General features: G+C 41.7%; 1 protein-coding gene across 3 annotated transcripts in view; it reads left to right on the forward strand.

The window, feature by feature from the left end:
- Positions 1-15,707, forward strand: part of LOC125448020 (adenylate cyclase type 2-like) — a 591,455-nt gene that overhangs the window by 481,250 nt on the left and 94,498 nt on the right. For all 3 annotated transcript variants that reach the window (XM_059653944.1, XM_059653945.1, XM_059653950.1), the window contains 2 exons: positions 12,638-12,681; positions 15,094-15,174. In XM_059653944.1, the coding sequence (XP_059509927.1) occupies positions 12,638-12,681; positions 15,094-15,174 (125 nt within the window). The remainder of the gene's footprint in view (positions 1-12,637; positions 12,682-15,093; positions 15,175-15,707) is intronic.

Here is a 15,707-nt window from a genome sequence, read left to right on the forward strand (position 1 = left end):
TACAGATCTCCAAGGTTATATGGAATTGCCTGGAAGGAACTTAGGCCGGAGTTTTTTGCAGAGGTGGTGGCCAACTGCCCCACTGGCAGAAATATCAGGGTGAGCTCATTTCCGCTGGCTGTGGAGACCATGAATGAATTTTACAGACATTGAGGTTGTGGCTTACCCACACTCCCCATGTGGGAAGAAGTCTCACTACGATGAAATGCTGCCAATCAGAAAGCTGTGCATGACTGGCAGCTCTCCAGTACTGGCATTGTCACAAGGTTTGGTGGCCACCACTGGAACTATCGTCAGTCCTGACAAGGTGTCATGAAGGAATCTGTAAAACTAGGTAGGTTGGAGCAGTTTTGGAGAAGCCATTCTGCCAGGTCCTGGCAAGATGTTTTACCGTGAATAGAAGACTTAGAAGTTAGAGTAGGAGGTAAGCTTCAACAATGATTTGAATCAAATGTACCTCCATTGAGTCCATAATCAAACATCCTTCTGCCACCCCAGCCGGTAGCCACCTGGCATGAGCACCCTGATAAATTATCAGTAGTAGTGAGAAGAGGCCATTAATTAGCTACTTGAATGCCTCAACTGGCACAAGAATGGGTGCACTGCCTGATACATACCTCCAGTAGAGGCCAGCAGGCAACAGGCATAGTGCCTCCCGTCTTTCCATGCAATTTTACATCACCTCTGGCAGCCAACCTACTTACAGGGGGACATTACTTGCTAGCCTTCAGGTCAATGTTGAGAATGTGACATCCAGGCAGCAATTGTGTCACGAGAATTAAACATTGCTGGAAAGGAAAGGAGGAAATTTCCATTCATGTCTAATCTGTTCCCAACTGTGATGCATGATGCTGACAATGAAAAATGTGAGATAAAATTTCAAACACTTGATGCTGGACAGTCCTGGTATCCAGTCATGAGTTTTCTAGATTAATCTATAATGTTTATATGTCATTTAAATTCAGAGGGACAGCCATACCTTTTTGAAAGTATGTTAGGTTTCTAGATCTTACAACCCTGTCTAAGCCACAGTAGTTTTCTATCAGTGCTGGTGAATACCATGATTGAATTGTTTCTCTACAATCCATAATTTGGAACTGCAGTTGCAACAATTTGCAACATTAAATCGAAAAGGCTGAAATCTATGTGCTGCTAGTGTAATGTGGCTGCTCTGAAATGTCATTCTATCCTCTTAAAGCAACTGATAGTAATGGGATAATTGTGATTAGAAGTGAATGAAAAGTTTAATGGAGCATCTGAAAAACTGTAAAATGAAAGGAGACACAATCTTTGTCAGAAATTTGTTTACACTAGGGATGGAACATTTCACTCAACAGCTGGGAAAGGGATAGGTAGAATGGCAGGGGGAGAGGTTAGGGTGAGGGACATAAAATTAAGAGGCATGACATCTGTGGGGGAGTTTTGGTAGCCCTCCTTTGAATGAACAGAGGCTCTGATGTGAACAGATACAATCTACTGAAGGGTCTCCTCCTTGCATTGTGTTATTTTATGAGCAGTGAGGAGGTGCCCAGACATGTGGTGAAATTACCAGGTAAAACCAAGGGAAAACCTTGCAGCCTTGCTGAGGTTGGTATCTTCCCTTTTCAGGACTTGTCCAATGCAGGTGCCCCTCCCTCACTCACCTCCCCACTCTGGTGGACCCTTTCCCAATTGAAAGCAGAGCTTGGCATCTTTCTGACTTTTAAGCTGGGCATCCAGGCCACCACCTCCAAGTAATATTTCACCCCAGGTCTTCCCCGAAACAAAAATCAAAATTGTTTGTAGACCCAAACAGAAATAAGCATGAGTTTCACAGGGATGATTACTTTATTGGTATGAAGATAGGTTTGACAACCAATTAGTGACTGGAGAAATGGGAGCAGCTGTGAAAGAACTGAAGTGTTAGCCCATTTTAACTCACCATGGCAATCATTACTGTGGAGACAGTATCACTGCAGCCATGCTTTATTCCAGACACCAACAAATCAGTCAGTCCTGTTTTAAAGAAGAAATCTCCCTGTCACCTGAAATTGCTATATAGTTCTGTTTTCAAACCTCTGCTTGCCTGCTCAGTTGTTTACCCTTAGACATTGGCAAGACATCCTTTGAATGCTAGAAATCCAATCATGTCCCTTTTAAGACCTCCACCATATTTCAGCTCCTGATTAATTCTTCCTTCAAGTTGGATGTTCATAATTTTTGACAGCCAGTATAGATCATTAATGAACAAATTTACACACTCTCCTGCTTACTGGAAGTGCTAATTATACTTCATCAAGGGTATTTTTTGAAAGCTTGAAGTAGGCATTGAATGTTTTAAGTACTTCGACAGATGCACCTATTTCCTTATGAATCCTTTGTCTGACAAGAATGCCATCTGCACAATCTCCCATGGCTCAGAAAAGAGTACTGACCTGCTCCTTACGAGGCTTTTCAGCTTGAGGTGTGATGCCTTGTAAATGCCAATTCAATCACTGTTCATTTTGGTTTGAACTTGCTCGCATCACTCAGGTAATGGCAATATCTTCTCCATACTGTCTGTGCTCTGTTGCTGCTCTCTGCATGCTGTCTGATTGCTGGCTATTCTTCAATGCTGGGATCTGTTCACCTGTTGCCACCATCTGCTAATCTATTTGCATGCAGAGACATAAAGATTGCAGGAATCTTGATTGTTGCCAAACATTTCCCTTCATTTAAATATGGTGAAAAACTAACAAAGTTTGTGTTTTCCTTGGAATACAGATGGTTATGTAGTTATAAAACATCAAATGAAGCCTGAGTCATTGGATCCTCAATCTGAAAGTATACCTCAGTCAATTAGATAATTTGTCCCAAGCCCATGTGACAGCCAAAGCCTCCATTTCAATCATTGCAGACCTTTGCTCTGCCATTCATGTATGCATCTTTAATACAAAATCAAAGCTTTTGTTATGGAATATCTGACCAAAATTCCTTGTTGTATTCTTTATGCATTCCATGGATTCAATAGGCTTATGAAGTCTATAGTGGGCAATATTATCTTCTTCTTATTCTATTCCACAAGCTCTCTGTGTCGTCAGGGACTGTGTTGTGTTGTAATTTGAAAATAAACAAGACTGTTGGAAGTATCCAATATCACCATCGTAAGAATCATCTGCGCCTCCTGTCACACCATCGGCATTGCCTTCTTGCAATGCAAGTATTTTAGAAAGCACATCCCACTTTTTCCCTGACAGGTGGGCTTTTTTTTAGTGGGTAGAGTGGACATCTTTGGTTCTATCCAACTAGTAGGCAGGATTTGCCCAAAATTACATTCTGTTTATGTGTGGCCTGCCTGGCTTGTTGGACTGACCTCTCCAGCATTAAGTTTTGAAAAGCAGGTTTTTCCTGGGGCTAAAATAGACATTGCATGCTGGTGAGATTGACTGAAAGTCTTTGAGATCTTGCAAACACCTTGTCTGAGAGGGGGTCATTTTCTGCAATGATGCTTATTGCATACAGGAAAGTTCTGACCTGGAGCTGCTGTTGCTTCAAATAGAGGTGTGAAGCAATCAATCCACCTGCATTGGTCCTTTGGTGACAGCTAAGGGCTGTGGCAGGAGCAGTGACTACACAGCTAGTGTTGTCATGGCTACCAACTGACATGCCTGCTACATCAGTATATTCAACTTAAAATATTTGGCCAGTCTTCTCAAACCATTTTTATGAGATTCTTCAGAGGGAAATGCCACATACTCTAGATGGATGTCTCCACCAGTACCACCATGTTTTTGGTATGGGTTTGTCTGTTCAGATAAACTCTAACCTGTCCTGGAGATGTTTCCTTGAATAGTATTTATTTACACTATATTCACGATGATCTTTCAGGAGACATATTTGTCTTGAATTACTGTCGCTACCACTTTTAGCACTGTCTTGCTCTCTGATGATGACTAAAGTTACTGTTAAATCACAGCATATGCTCAGTGATTTTCAGTGTATTCTTTGAAGCCTGGCTGTACAACTAGGAGTACCTGCAATTGGGCATTGAGGACAGCAGTGCCTTTATCTCCCTCTCTTTTGTCCTTGCAGGAGGAATGGCCACATAATGTCTGAGAGGGGGCCAAACAATTGGAGGGTGTCCTTTTTTCAGATCATCACACTAATGGAGAAGCAAGTGATTGAATTAGCCAGGCTTGGCAATCATAGGCAAGTTGGGCCCTGGTGAAATGGGCACTCATGGCAGAGATTACGACTACAGAGGACATTGTTCTTATTAAGGCAATAAGATATCGAACACTAAATTGCTCAGTGCAGAAGAGGCTTCTACTGTCCAAGACTTATGTTCATGATTCCTTTTTGTGTAACCCACAAATGTCGATGCAACCCTAGAAGAGTTTCTCTCTCATCATCACTGAGCCAAGAGGAATGTCTAAGATACAGAGATGCACTGTCACATCTTAACTGCACTGTTATTATACAGTCACCCCCTTGGCTCAACATCTGCAGTTTGATGGATGAAAACTCAGTGAGTAGCACAGAATTAGTGCACAGGAAGAGGTGGCAATGTCACAAGGTCTTCAAATGACCATCATTATTTCCTGCCAATCTACTGCTTTCCCCCCATATTTTTGCACATTATTTCTGTCCAGTAATCATCCAACACCCTCCAAAATGTTTCAATTCTACCTGATTCCACCTCACTTCCAGGCAGTACATTCCATATTCAAAGTACTCAGTGTGTGAAAATATTTTTTCTCACCTCTCATCCATATCTTTTGCAAATCATTTTGAATTTTTACTGTCTGGTTCTTAATTCTTTTATGTGCAGAAATAGTTCCTTTCAATCTTCTGTATCTAGCCCACTCATGATTTTGAAAACTTTTATCAAAGTTCCTCGTAGGCTTCATCTATCCAAGGAAAACAGTCTTCTTCAGTCTATCCTCATAACTGAAAATTTTCATCTCTGAGACAATTCTTGTGAATCATTTCTGCACTCTTTCTGATGTATCCAAATCCTTCCTGTAATGTGACACCCAAAACTATGCGCAATGCTCCAGCTGAGATTTAACAGGTGACTTGTACAAGTTCAAAATCGCCTCCTTGGTCTTGTATTCTATGCTTCCAATTAAAAAGGCCAAGGATATTGTGTGGTTTATTAATTGCTCTATCAACCTGTCCCACTGCCTTTCAGGATCTGTGCATGGATAAGTCCTGAAGGGAGTGCAGGTTTCTCATGCCTGCACGCCCTTCAGATTTGAAACCTTTATTTCTTATTTTCTTTCAATGTTCTCCTTATTAAAATGAACCATCTCACACTTCTTTGCATTGAGCCTCATCTGCTGCTGCCACTGCCACTAACTTATTGACATTCTACACTGTTTTCCTTACAGTTTACAATTCTTCCACATTCCATATAATCTGCACACTTTGAAATTGTCCCCTGCGCACCAAGATGAATATGTTTTACCTGAATACAATGATCCCAATACTGACCCATGTGGAATTCCACTGAACATCTTCCTCCAATGTAAAAAAAATCTCTTGACCACTACTCTCTGTTTCCTTTCACTCAGTCAGTTTTGTACCCAGGTTGCAACTGCCCCTTTTATTCTGTGGCCTATAACTTTACTTGCAAGTTTGTTGTGTGGCATTATATCAAACACCTTCTAAAAGTGAATGAATGCTACATCAGCAGTATTACCCTCATTGACCTGTTCTGAGACCTCTTAAAAAAACTCCAGCAAGTTAGTTAATTATTTTCCCCTTGAGAAATCCATGCTGGCTTCTCCTAATTAGCCATCTTTTCCCACATGACCACTAAATCTAACCTGAGTACTTGTTTCTAGAATGTTCCTTACCATTTATCTCTGCGACCATCTGCTTGGTGAGTTGTACATTGTTGTGGCACTGGTTTTCGGTCATCCAATGTAGGTTTATCATTAATGGTAGATCCAGTGTTGAGAGTATGGCCTCTAGGTGCTTTCTGTCCTTTGTCCTTTTCCTCTGCCATCCTGATGCCCAATCACCACTGAATGCAAAAGATGAGTTATTCTTCTATTGCCAGTTGATGCCTCTTGAGGGTCAGGTAGCTTCCCAATTATCAGGTTCGCCTACTACTCATTCTCTAAATTCCCACACTCTTTATTATTCATTCTCCATGTCCCCTCACATATTGTACACTACTCATTCTCCACACACTCCACCACACTGCCTGTACACTTGCTGCGCATTCTCCACATCCCACACACTGAGATTGTTAACATGCTTGCCAAGCTGACTTGCTTTCATTCAGACGTTTTGACACCATGCTAGACAACATCATCAGTGAGGCCTTCAATGAAGCGATATTGTTCTGCTCCACTTGGAATTTATACTGTTTGGTCTGTTATAGTGAGTAGTGTCATTTCCGGTTTTGTTCTGTATGGGTATACCTACCCTGGTGGTGAAACATCTGAATGAAAACAAGCTATCTCGGCAACAAGTTGACAGCCTCTCCCACAACCCATACTACAAATCTTTACTAAAACTTTAAACACCTATGGGGGCAACACACTAAAAATTGCCCGACAATGGGAAACTTTCACCAACTTACTGAGCTCTAACTGCGAACGACTTCACTTTCTCCACGAATGCCTCAGGGACCAGGTACTGCCCCGCATCATGAAGTACAAACCTCCACTCAACAACCCAGAGGCACACAAAATAGCTGAACAGAATGGATGCAGGATGCTACAGGTAATGATTAGTGGTGCCCATAACCAACTCTACAAATACAAACGGGAAATTTCACAACAAAAATCACAGTATCTAAACACTATGGATCAGCAATGGACTACAAACCTAGAACTGGCCATCACCATCAATCAACGCAGGACTAAAACTAAGAAGAGACACAAACTACAGGAGAAACTTATGAAACTGATACACCACAAAGACAGGGACAACAACAAATCTGACACATGGATAAGAAACCTATCCAGCAGATGACTCACAGAAACTGAGAAAACTGTCTTATTATGCAGACTAAACTATAACCACAAAGATGCAAACAAAAAAGACTTCATGGCCACCCTGGAGGCTATGTTAAAAGACAACGGACTCACAGATGAAATGCAACAAGCCATCCAACAAACGACAATACCCACCCTAAACTGGAAGAACGAATGGGACACCCTGAACACATCAGAGAGAAAAGCAGTAGATAAACTCAAGAAAGCCAAGAACATTATAATCTTAGCAGTGGACAAAAGGCGCATGACTGCCATAATGAACAAACCGGACTACGCTGAGTAAGCCCAAGCACTGCTCACAGATACAAACACTCACCAACAGATGGCGATAGACCTGACACCTCAGCTAGGTAATAGGATCACCCAGACACTGAAGAGACTAAAGGATGCAGATAACCAAGATAGACTACATGAGAATGAAACCACAAGGCACGAACACCCCCTGCTTCTATGGATTTCTTAAAGTACACAGACATCCCCCTCAGACGTATAGTCTGCCACCAGGCACACCTTCACACAAACTGGCCAATGACCTGCAACAGAGACTGAAACACCTAGTCGACGGATCACCTCATTCCATCCACTCAACCCAAGAACTTCTCAATGCCTTCAAGAACATAAAAATAAGTCACAATGAGATTATGTCATCCTTCGACATCACATCAGTTGATATCTCACTAGCCAAAGTAACAGTGGCCACATTACCAGGCGAAGCAGGAACACAGACCAGCAGCTCCATCAACAATGACAACATACTCAAACTACTAGACTTGTGCCTCACCGCACACTTGCACTTTAATAGTCAAGTATACAAAAAGATTAATGGCAAATCCATAGGGTCACCGATGTCAGGACTCATCACAGAGGCAGTCTTGCAAAGACTAGAACTCACTACCCTCCCCTGCATTCAACCTAACTGTGGACGACACATTTGTCATTATTAAATGCACCAAACTAGAACAGATCCAACATCTCATCAACTACATATTTGCCAGGATTAAATTCACAAGAGAAGAGGAAAACAACAATTAGCCTCTGTTTCTGGATAATTGAAAACATGACCAACGGGGAGTTCCAAACATCAGCTTGTAGGAAAGCAACTCACACTGACCAAATCCTCAACTTCCACAGCAACCAACGTCCAGAAAAAAAGCTGTATTAGGACACATTTTAAACGGGCTACCACTCACTGCAACACGCCAAAACTACGCAAGGAAGAGGAAGAATACCAATACAAAATCTTCGCTATAAACGGATAACCCCACAACTTCATCCACAGGGACCTACTAAATAGGCAGTAACAGGAGGACACACTACGCCCTAACACACCACACTGCCCTACATCAAAAACACATTAGAACTGACAATGAGACTCCTTTGACCACTAGGAATCATGGTAGCACACAAGCTCACAGGCACTCTACAACGAGCACTCACAAGGATTAAGGACCCCATTCCCAAAACATGAAGAACAAATGTAGTTTACAAAATACCATGCAACGACTGCAACAAGTATTACATTGGACAGACAGGAAGGAAACTATCTGTCAGAAAACATGAACGTTAGCCAGCAGCGGAACAGCACTACGAACTCTCCCTAATATCAGTACAGACAGACAGTGAAGGCCATCAATTTAACTGGGACAAGGTAACCATAGACACGCATGGGAATTCCTAGAGGCATGATTCTCCACCATAATGCAATCAACAAACATAAAGAATTGGGCCCCATACACAAACCCATACAGAGTAAAACTGGAAATGACACTACTCACCATAACAGACCAGACAGTATAAATTCCAAGCAGAGTAGAACAACATCACTTCATCAGAGGCCTCACTGATGATATCACGTAACACGGTGACGAAATATCTGAACGAAAACAAGCCAGCTTGGTGAGCAAGTCAACAACCTTGTCCACAACCTGAGCTACAAATCTTTGCTAAAACCTTAAAAATCCCCCACACAATCTGTATACTTACTGCTTATTCTCTTCATGCCTCCACACTGTCCATACATTTACTGCTTATTCTCTCTCAGACTATCCTTACACTTGGTGTTCATTCTCTACACCGTCTACACTACACCCAGGACACTTGTTTGTCAATGGCCTTGTCCCCTTAAACACTTCCCATTCTTTTCAGGTAATTCCCTGTGTGACCTTTCTGGCTCCCTTCTCTGTACCAGCATCCCTTAACCTGATTTGTCCCAGACAAGCAGTGGAACCGTTGCACTTCAATGAAAATTCCATGCACCACCTTCCCACCTCATATTGATGAATTTTTGAGGAACTTCTTCACCAGCGTAATCAAATTCGTTAAGATCTGATTGGTTAAGATCACTGGGGCGGCCTGGTGGCTCAGTGGTTAGCACTGCTGCCTCACAGCACCAGGGACCTTGATTCAATTCCACTCTTGGGCAATTGTCTGTGTGGAGTTTGCACATTTCCCCTGTGTCTGTGTGGGTTTTCTCCAGGTACTCTGGTTTCCTCCACAGTCCAAAGATGTGCAGGTTAGGTGGAATGGCCATGTTAAATTGTCCGTAGTGTTCAGGGATGTGTAGATTAGGTGGGTTATAGGGGGATGGGTCTGGGTGAGATGCTCTGTGAGTTGGTGTGGACTTGTTGGGCTGCAAGTCCTGTTTCAGCACTGTATGGATTCTATGATTCAATGATCAGACAATGTCCTCCCCCAAGCCTCAGTGAATGTGTCTGGCACTGGGAGGAGTGTCAGGAAACCTCATGCTGCTGGTGCAGGTAATTTGGAGTCTCAATCACCCCCATGCATACATCCAATTGGATCTAAAATTTCAGCCATAGTGTTTGCATTTTAATCTTTCTGCTACACTATTCAGTGTTAGCATACCCTGAAGCCTAAGAATGCAATGAGAGAAATAAAAAAAGATAAAAAAAGATTTTTTTTTAAAAAAATAAGCTTTCAAGAGAAATTTACTCAAGTGCCAACTTAAAATATTTAACAAACATGGGATGACATTTAAATACAAGAATTGTCTAGGTTCATTTGGCTCTTCTTATAAATTCCATTTCTCATTTGGAGAGCAAGAAATAATACAAGACGAAATGATTGTAAATCTACTGAGTAGCTGGCAAGTATAAATACATGAGCTGATTGATGTGGCCTGCCTCATTTTGGTAACAGCAGCCTTCTATTCACAATGTGCTGTGAAGTGATTAGATGTGAGCTTTCATTTATGAATCCTATACACAAAATTTAAATTTTATCTCCATCTCTATTGGGATGAATGGAAAATCAGAAGCTTTATACTATGTTGACTAGTTACTTTGGGATTAATGCGAAGCAGGGGTCAAAGGGTTTAGGGCAGAGAGAACATGAAGTTTAACTTTAAGAATAAGAAGATGGACAAAATAATGGTGTTTCTAACCGAATTGAAGACAAAAAAAACAAGTTTCTATATTATGTGGCTATAACCAATGATTATTGCAAACTGAAAATATCCAGGTTGGACTGAGAAATAGAAGCTTAAATTCCAACACTTTAAGGCCATGAGTTACAGGAGCAGAATTAGGACATTCAGCCCGATAAGTTTGCTCTGCCTTTCCATCATGGCGTACATGTTTCTCAACTACGTTCCCCTGCCTTCTCTCTGTAACCCTGGAACCCCCAACGAATCAAGAACCTATCCATCTTTGACTTAAAGATACTCAGTGACTTGACCTTTGTAACCTTTTGTGGCAATGAATTCCACAGATTCGCCACTTTCTAGCTAAAGAAATTCCTCCTCATCTCAGTTCTAAAGGGCTGTTCTTTTACTCTGAGGCTGTGCTGTTGGGTCCGGGTCTCTGCAACTAGTGAAAACAACTTCTCCACGTCCACTCTATTCAGGCCTCTCCGTATTTTATAAGTTTAAATGAGACCCCCACTGTTGACTTTCTAAAGACACGTGCCGGGGGGGCGGGGGTGGGCAAAGCACGGTGGCTCAGTGGTTAGCACTGCAGCCTCACAGCGCCAGGTACCCGGGTTCAATTCCAGTCTGTATGGAGTTTGCACATTCTCCCTGTGTCTGCTTGGGTTTCCTCTGGGTGCTCCGGTTTCCTCCCACAGTCCAAAGATGTGCAGGTTGGGTGGATTGGCCATGCTAAATTGCCCGTAGTGTTCAGGGGTATGTGGGTTATAGGGGGATGGGTCTGGGTGAGATGCTCCAAGGGGCGGTGTGAACTTGTTGGACCAAAGGGCCTGTTTCCACACTAGGGAATCTAATCAAATCTAATCTAAACTGCATCAAATACAGACTCAGAGTGCTCAACCATTCCTCATATGACTAGCCCTTCGTACCCGGGATCATTCTCGTGAACCTCCTCTAGATTCCCTCCAAGGCTAGCACATCCTTGGTTAGATATGGAACCCAAAACTGCTCACAATATGCCAAATGTGATCTGACCAGAGCTTTGTATGGCCTTAACAGCACACCCCTGATCTGGTAAGCTAGCCCTACTGAAATGAATGCGTACATTGCCTTTGCCTCCATAAATGCCAACTAAACCTTCATGGAAACCTTAAGAGAATCCTGAACTAGGACTCCTGAGTCTCTTTGTGCTTCTTCGTTCTGATGGCTTTCCCAATTTAGAAAATAGTCTACATCGTTACTACCAAATTGCATAACCTTACACTTTTCCACAACGTATCTCATCTGCCACTTCTTTGTCCATCCTCTGTAGTCTTCCTCAATGCTACCTGTCCACCTATCTTTATGTCCTATGCAAACTTATCAACAATTCACTGAGTTCCTTTGTCCATATTGTTAATGTATAATGTGAATAATTGTGGTCCCAACACTTAGCCCTCGAAACTCCACTGATCACTGGCTGCCAAGGCAGTGGCAGTGTAATGGAACACAACACTTGTCTGCCATCTGCTAACACTGTAGGCCTGCCCCATGCTGTGAAATAGTAACGCTATTAAAAGATCAGAGTGCTGCTGTATAGATGCTGAAGTAACATCTGGCAGGTAGTTTGAAGAGCAGCCGTGCAGGATCAGTGATGGTAGTGAAGCTAGAAAGGTTAAAGGGAAAATGCAAGTTTTTTTTAGTTAATGTTCCTAACAATGCAACTTGCTAATTTGAGATAACAAGGTGTGGAGCTGGATGAACACAGCAGGCCAAGGAGCAGGAAAGCTTACTTTTCGGGCCTAGACCCTTCATTAGAAAGATGCTGCTCGGATTCTCCAGCATCTGCGGTTCCTATTATCTCTGATACAATTATCTTGCTAATTTGAGTAGTTAATTGAACCCCTCTGCAATAATTTACTTTTCTCCAGTACAGTACTAGAGCCTTATTAATCCCTAAGTGGAAATCATGCTAGCTGTGTTGGCCAATTGGGGCATAATTGATGGGTTGCACTCATAGCCCTGAACGCCCACAGATAGACTCCCAAAGCATAGACTTGCCACTCAGCTGAACTACCTCTTCCCTATAGAGAAATTTGAGATGTTGTACGTATGAATTTTAAAAAAAAATTAGATTGAGTGCTGCACCAAATTTCAAATTCAATAAATTTTGGCCCCGGAGGGCTGAGAATGTTTTTTAAAAAACAGTGATATTGTGTCAAATTTGTGACAAAATAGTGTCTTGTTGCTGTTTTGATCTTTTTCTAGATAACAGTGATGAAATAATATTCTACTTTTGCAGGACGTACCAATGGTTCAGTACCATTTTCATCGACGCACAGAAAGGTTAGTGTCTGATATCCTACTTCATATACAGCTTTGAATTCAATGGCCTAGAACTTCTGGTACTGGAGCGGAGATAGACTAAACCTAAATTGTAATTGCCCTTTAGGACCCATGTGAAATCCTGAAGTGTGAACAGGTTCCTTAATTGCTCAGGAAGTTTAAATTTCTGATGAGGTTATTGTGCTACCCTGAACACCAAGTGAATGTGTCTTGAGACCTCACTGTTGAAAACATGAGCCCAAATATTTTGGTTGCTAAATAGTCATCAGAGCAATGCAGGTAGGTGTTGCATGTTGGCAGCCTCGCATTCCAGGCACAGCAGATGCTATGGGAATTGCAGGGAAATTGAAGATTCCATTGGACGTTTGCTCTGGAGTCACAATGCACATGAACCTACTCTTCTCCTGAGCCCTTCCAGCCTGGGACCTTGACAGCCACAACCCCCTTCCACCAATTAAATTTCCTCACCATCACTCCAGAACCTACTGGCCTGAAGCCTCACTGGCCCAGACATCATCCTCACACCTCCTCTAAACACTCCATCATTTCCCTGGCTCCTTAGCCACCTGATGCCATACTTATCTGGCACAGTAACTCCTTAACCACCTGCCACCCTAAGCCCACACTTACCTTACATACTACTCATTCACAGCAATCTTGCCTGTGCTGCTGGACGTTTAAATCTCAGAACAGGGTGACTGACTGCTGCAAGAGGAAGCATGGTTTGACCTATCTGTACTATCCTGCACTGCAAGGGAACAAGGTGATTTTTAGCTACACTCCCCACTTCTGAAAGAGCCAAGACTGAAATTCTCAGCTAGAATTTCAGAGTTCAGTACTAATGCATAAAATATGACCAGAGTGGCAAATCTAACTATGATTGTCACTCCTTGGAATCACCAAGCCATGGACTGCATATTTAACCTGAAAAACATCACGATTCAATATTTGGCGTAACTCAATGATTAAAAGTTTAAATCAATGCGACATAGCCCACATGCAGCAATCCCATTTCACACCCAGCTACTCTTCATATTTGATCTAACTGTTCTTCTCAACCCAACTAGACCTATCAAGTTTCTGATCTGATTGAATTAACGCTCCAAACATACCAAGTTATCTTCACGACTCAATACTCCATGAAATAATTCTAGCCCTCACCTAATCTGACCATAGCAGTCAGCACAATCACCAATCCCCCAACCCAACGATCCACCTCCCAACTGACTCCCCACAATTACGTTTGACATAGACCCACATGCACATTAAACCCATCATTTACTCACCCTGCTTATTCATGCAGTCACTGGAAACCGTTGACATCTTTAAAAATGTACAGCTGATGTGGGACATGTCCTCTGCACTGCTCCTCTTTGTGGGTCCTCTCCTGCATTTGTCAGTGTCATAAGTGGGTGTCTGTGTTAATCCAGATCAGAAGGCCCAATAGAGAACTGCAAAAAGAGTAAGTGTGCACAAATTTCTGTGGGCTGCAGCACCACTGATCAGAAAATCTCGGCCATTTTCTCAAAAAAACAATTTTCCTAATCTCACTGTGAAAACCATCTATTCTCATATGTAGGATTTCTGAAATCTTAGAAGAATAATTCTGAGATTGTGCTAGTAATTGATTGAGTTTGGGAATGGTTAACACATTCACAGATCAGTTAGATCAGTTGTTAGTTTTAAATCTGAGAGATTTAAATTATAGTTAAGATAAAGCATTGAGAGATATGGGTCAAAGATATGAATATGAAGATAGGCCACAGAACAACCATGATCTCATTAAATGGGGGAATGGGTTTAAGGGGCTGAATGGTCTACTCATGTTCCTATATGGAATCCTTTAATACCAATTTACTGGAGGCATCAACCATTTATTTTTACATGCTGACATCTCCATTAAAATAGCCAAGTGATATTTCATAAACATTAAACATTTGTACACAATAACTCTTGAAACCCTGAAATTTCAACATAGCATCGGTCACTGCTTATCAGGCACAACACCTTGCCCATAAATAGTGTCCATTTTGTCTGCAGAACAGATAAATCTCGTAACAATTCGTATTTTCTCTGAAGCCCAAACTACCAACCTACCTCTACCATATACCTCACCTTCCCAAATGCACAAGCTTTTCTGCTCTCGAAGCAACAGAGGTATACACCTGTGTTAAAAACTGCAAATTAACTAGCAGCACAGTCAACGCTGTATCTAGTTCCTGCCTCATCTTTGATGTCATGGCTGTCAAGTCCTTTGTTTGTCAACAACATGACAAATGCTCTGTACACGTGATGATAAAGAAAACATAATGGAAATGCTAAGACCTTTTCTTTGAAATACTTGGTGTTACATTTGCTTCGAAAAAGTATCTGTTGCTGCACATTAACAGACACTAACTTTTACTGTTTCAGAACAAAGTCGCAGAAAAGGAGATTCGAGGAGGAATTAAATGAGAGAATGATAAGAGCTATTGATGGAATTAATTCACAAAAGTAAGTTTGGATTACAGAAAATGAGTATTGTCTTGAAGGTAAAGGAGGTTGACAGATTCAAAATGTAAAATTTAGAATTAAATATTGGTATCAAACCACTTACTGTAAGTTTGTACCTGAGATGGTAGGCATACGATTGATAACTGTGTAGAAACTTCAAAATTGCCCATCTCATCATTTCTATTAGATAACATAGAAAAAAAATTACTGTAAGAAGGTGAAAAAGAAACTCATCAAGGCGCTACTGATTCCCAAATATGAATGCACAATCATATGACTATTGCCCCACCAGAAAGCACATTTACTCCGCAATAAAATCTGTCCATCAGAGATCATTTACCTGTTGCTAAACTGAAGGGAACACATGTAACTTTTTGCCTATGCCATACAAATTAGGCAATGACTGTTGAGATCTGTACACCTCGGAAATCAACTGTCATGGAAATTGTTACAGAATTTTGTACTCCATTGTGCATGGCTTTCTGGCCCCACTATTTTTCTAATTCTATTGCAGAAATCAAATGGCCCCAGAT

Source organism: Stegostoma tigrinum, chromosome 2 (genome assembly GCF_030684315.1).
Source record: "Stegostoma tigrinum isolate sSteTig4 chromosome 2, sSteTig4.hap1, whole genome shotgun sequence".
Classification (NCBI taxonomy): domain Eukaryota; kingdom Metazoa; phylum Chordata; class Chondrichthyes; order Orectolobiformes; family Stegostomatidae; genus Stegostoma; species Stegostoma tigrinum.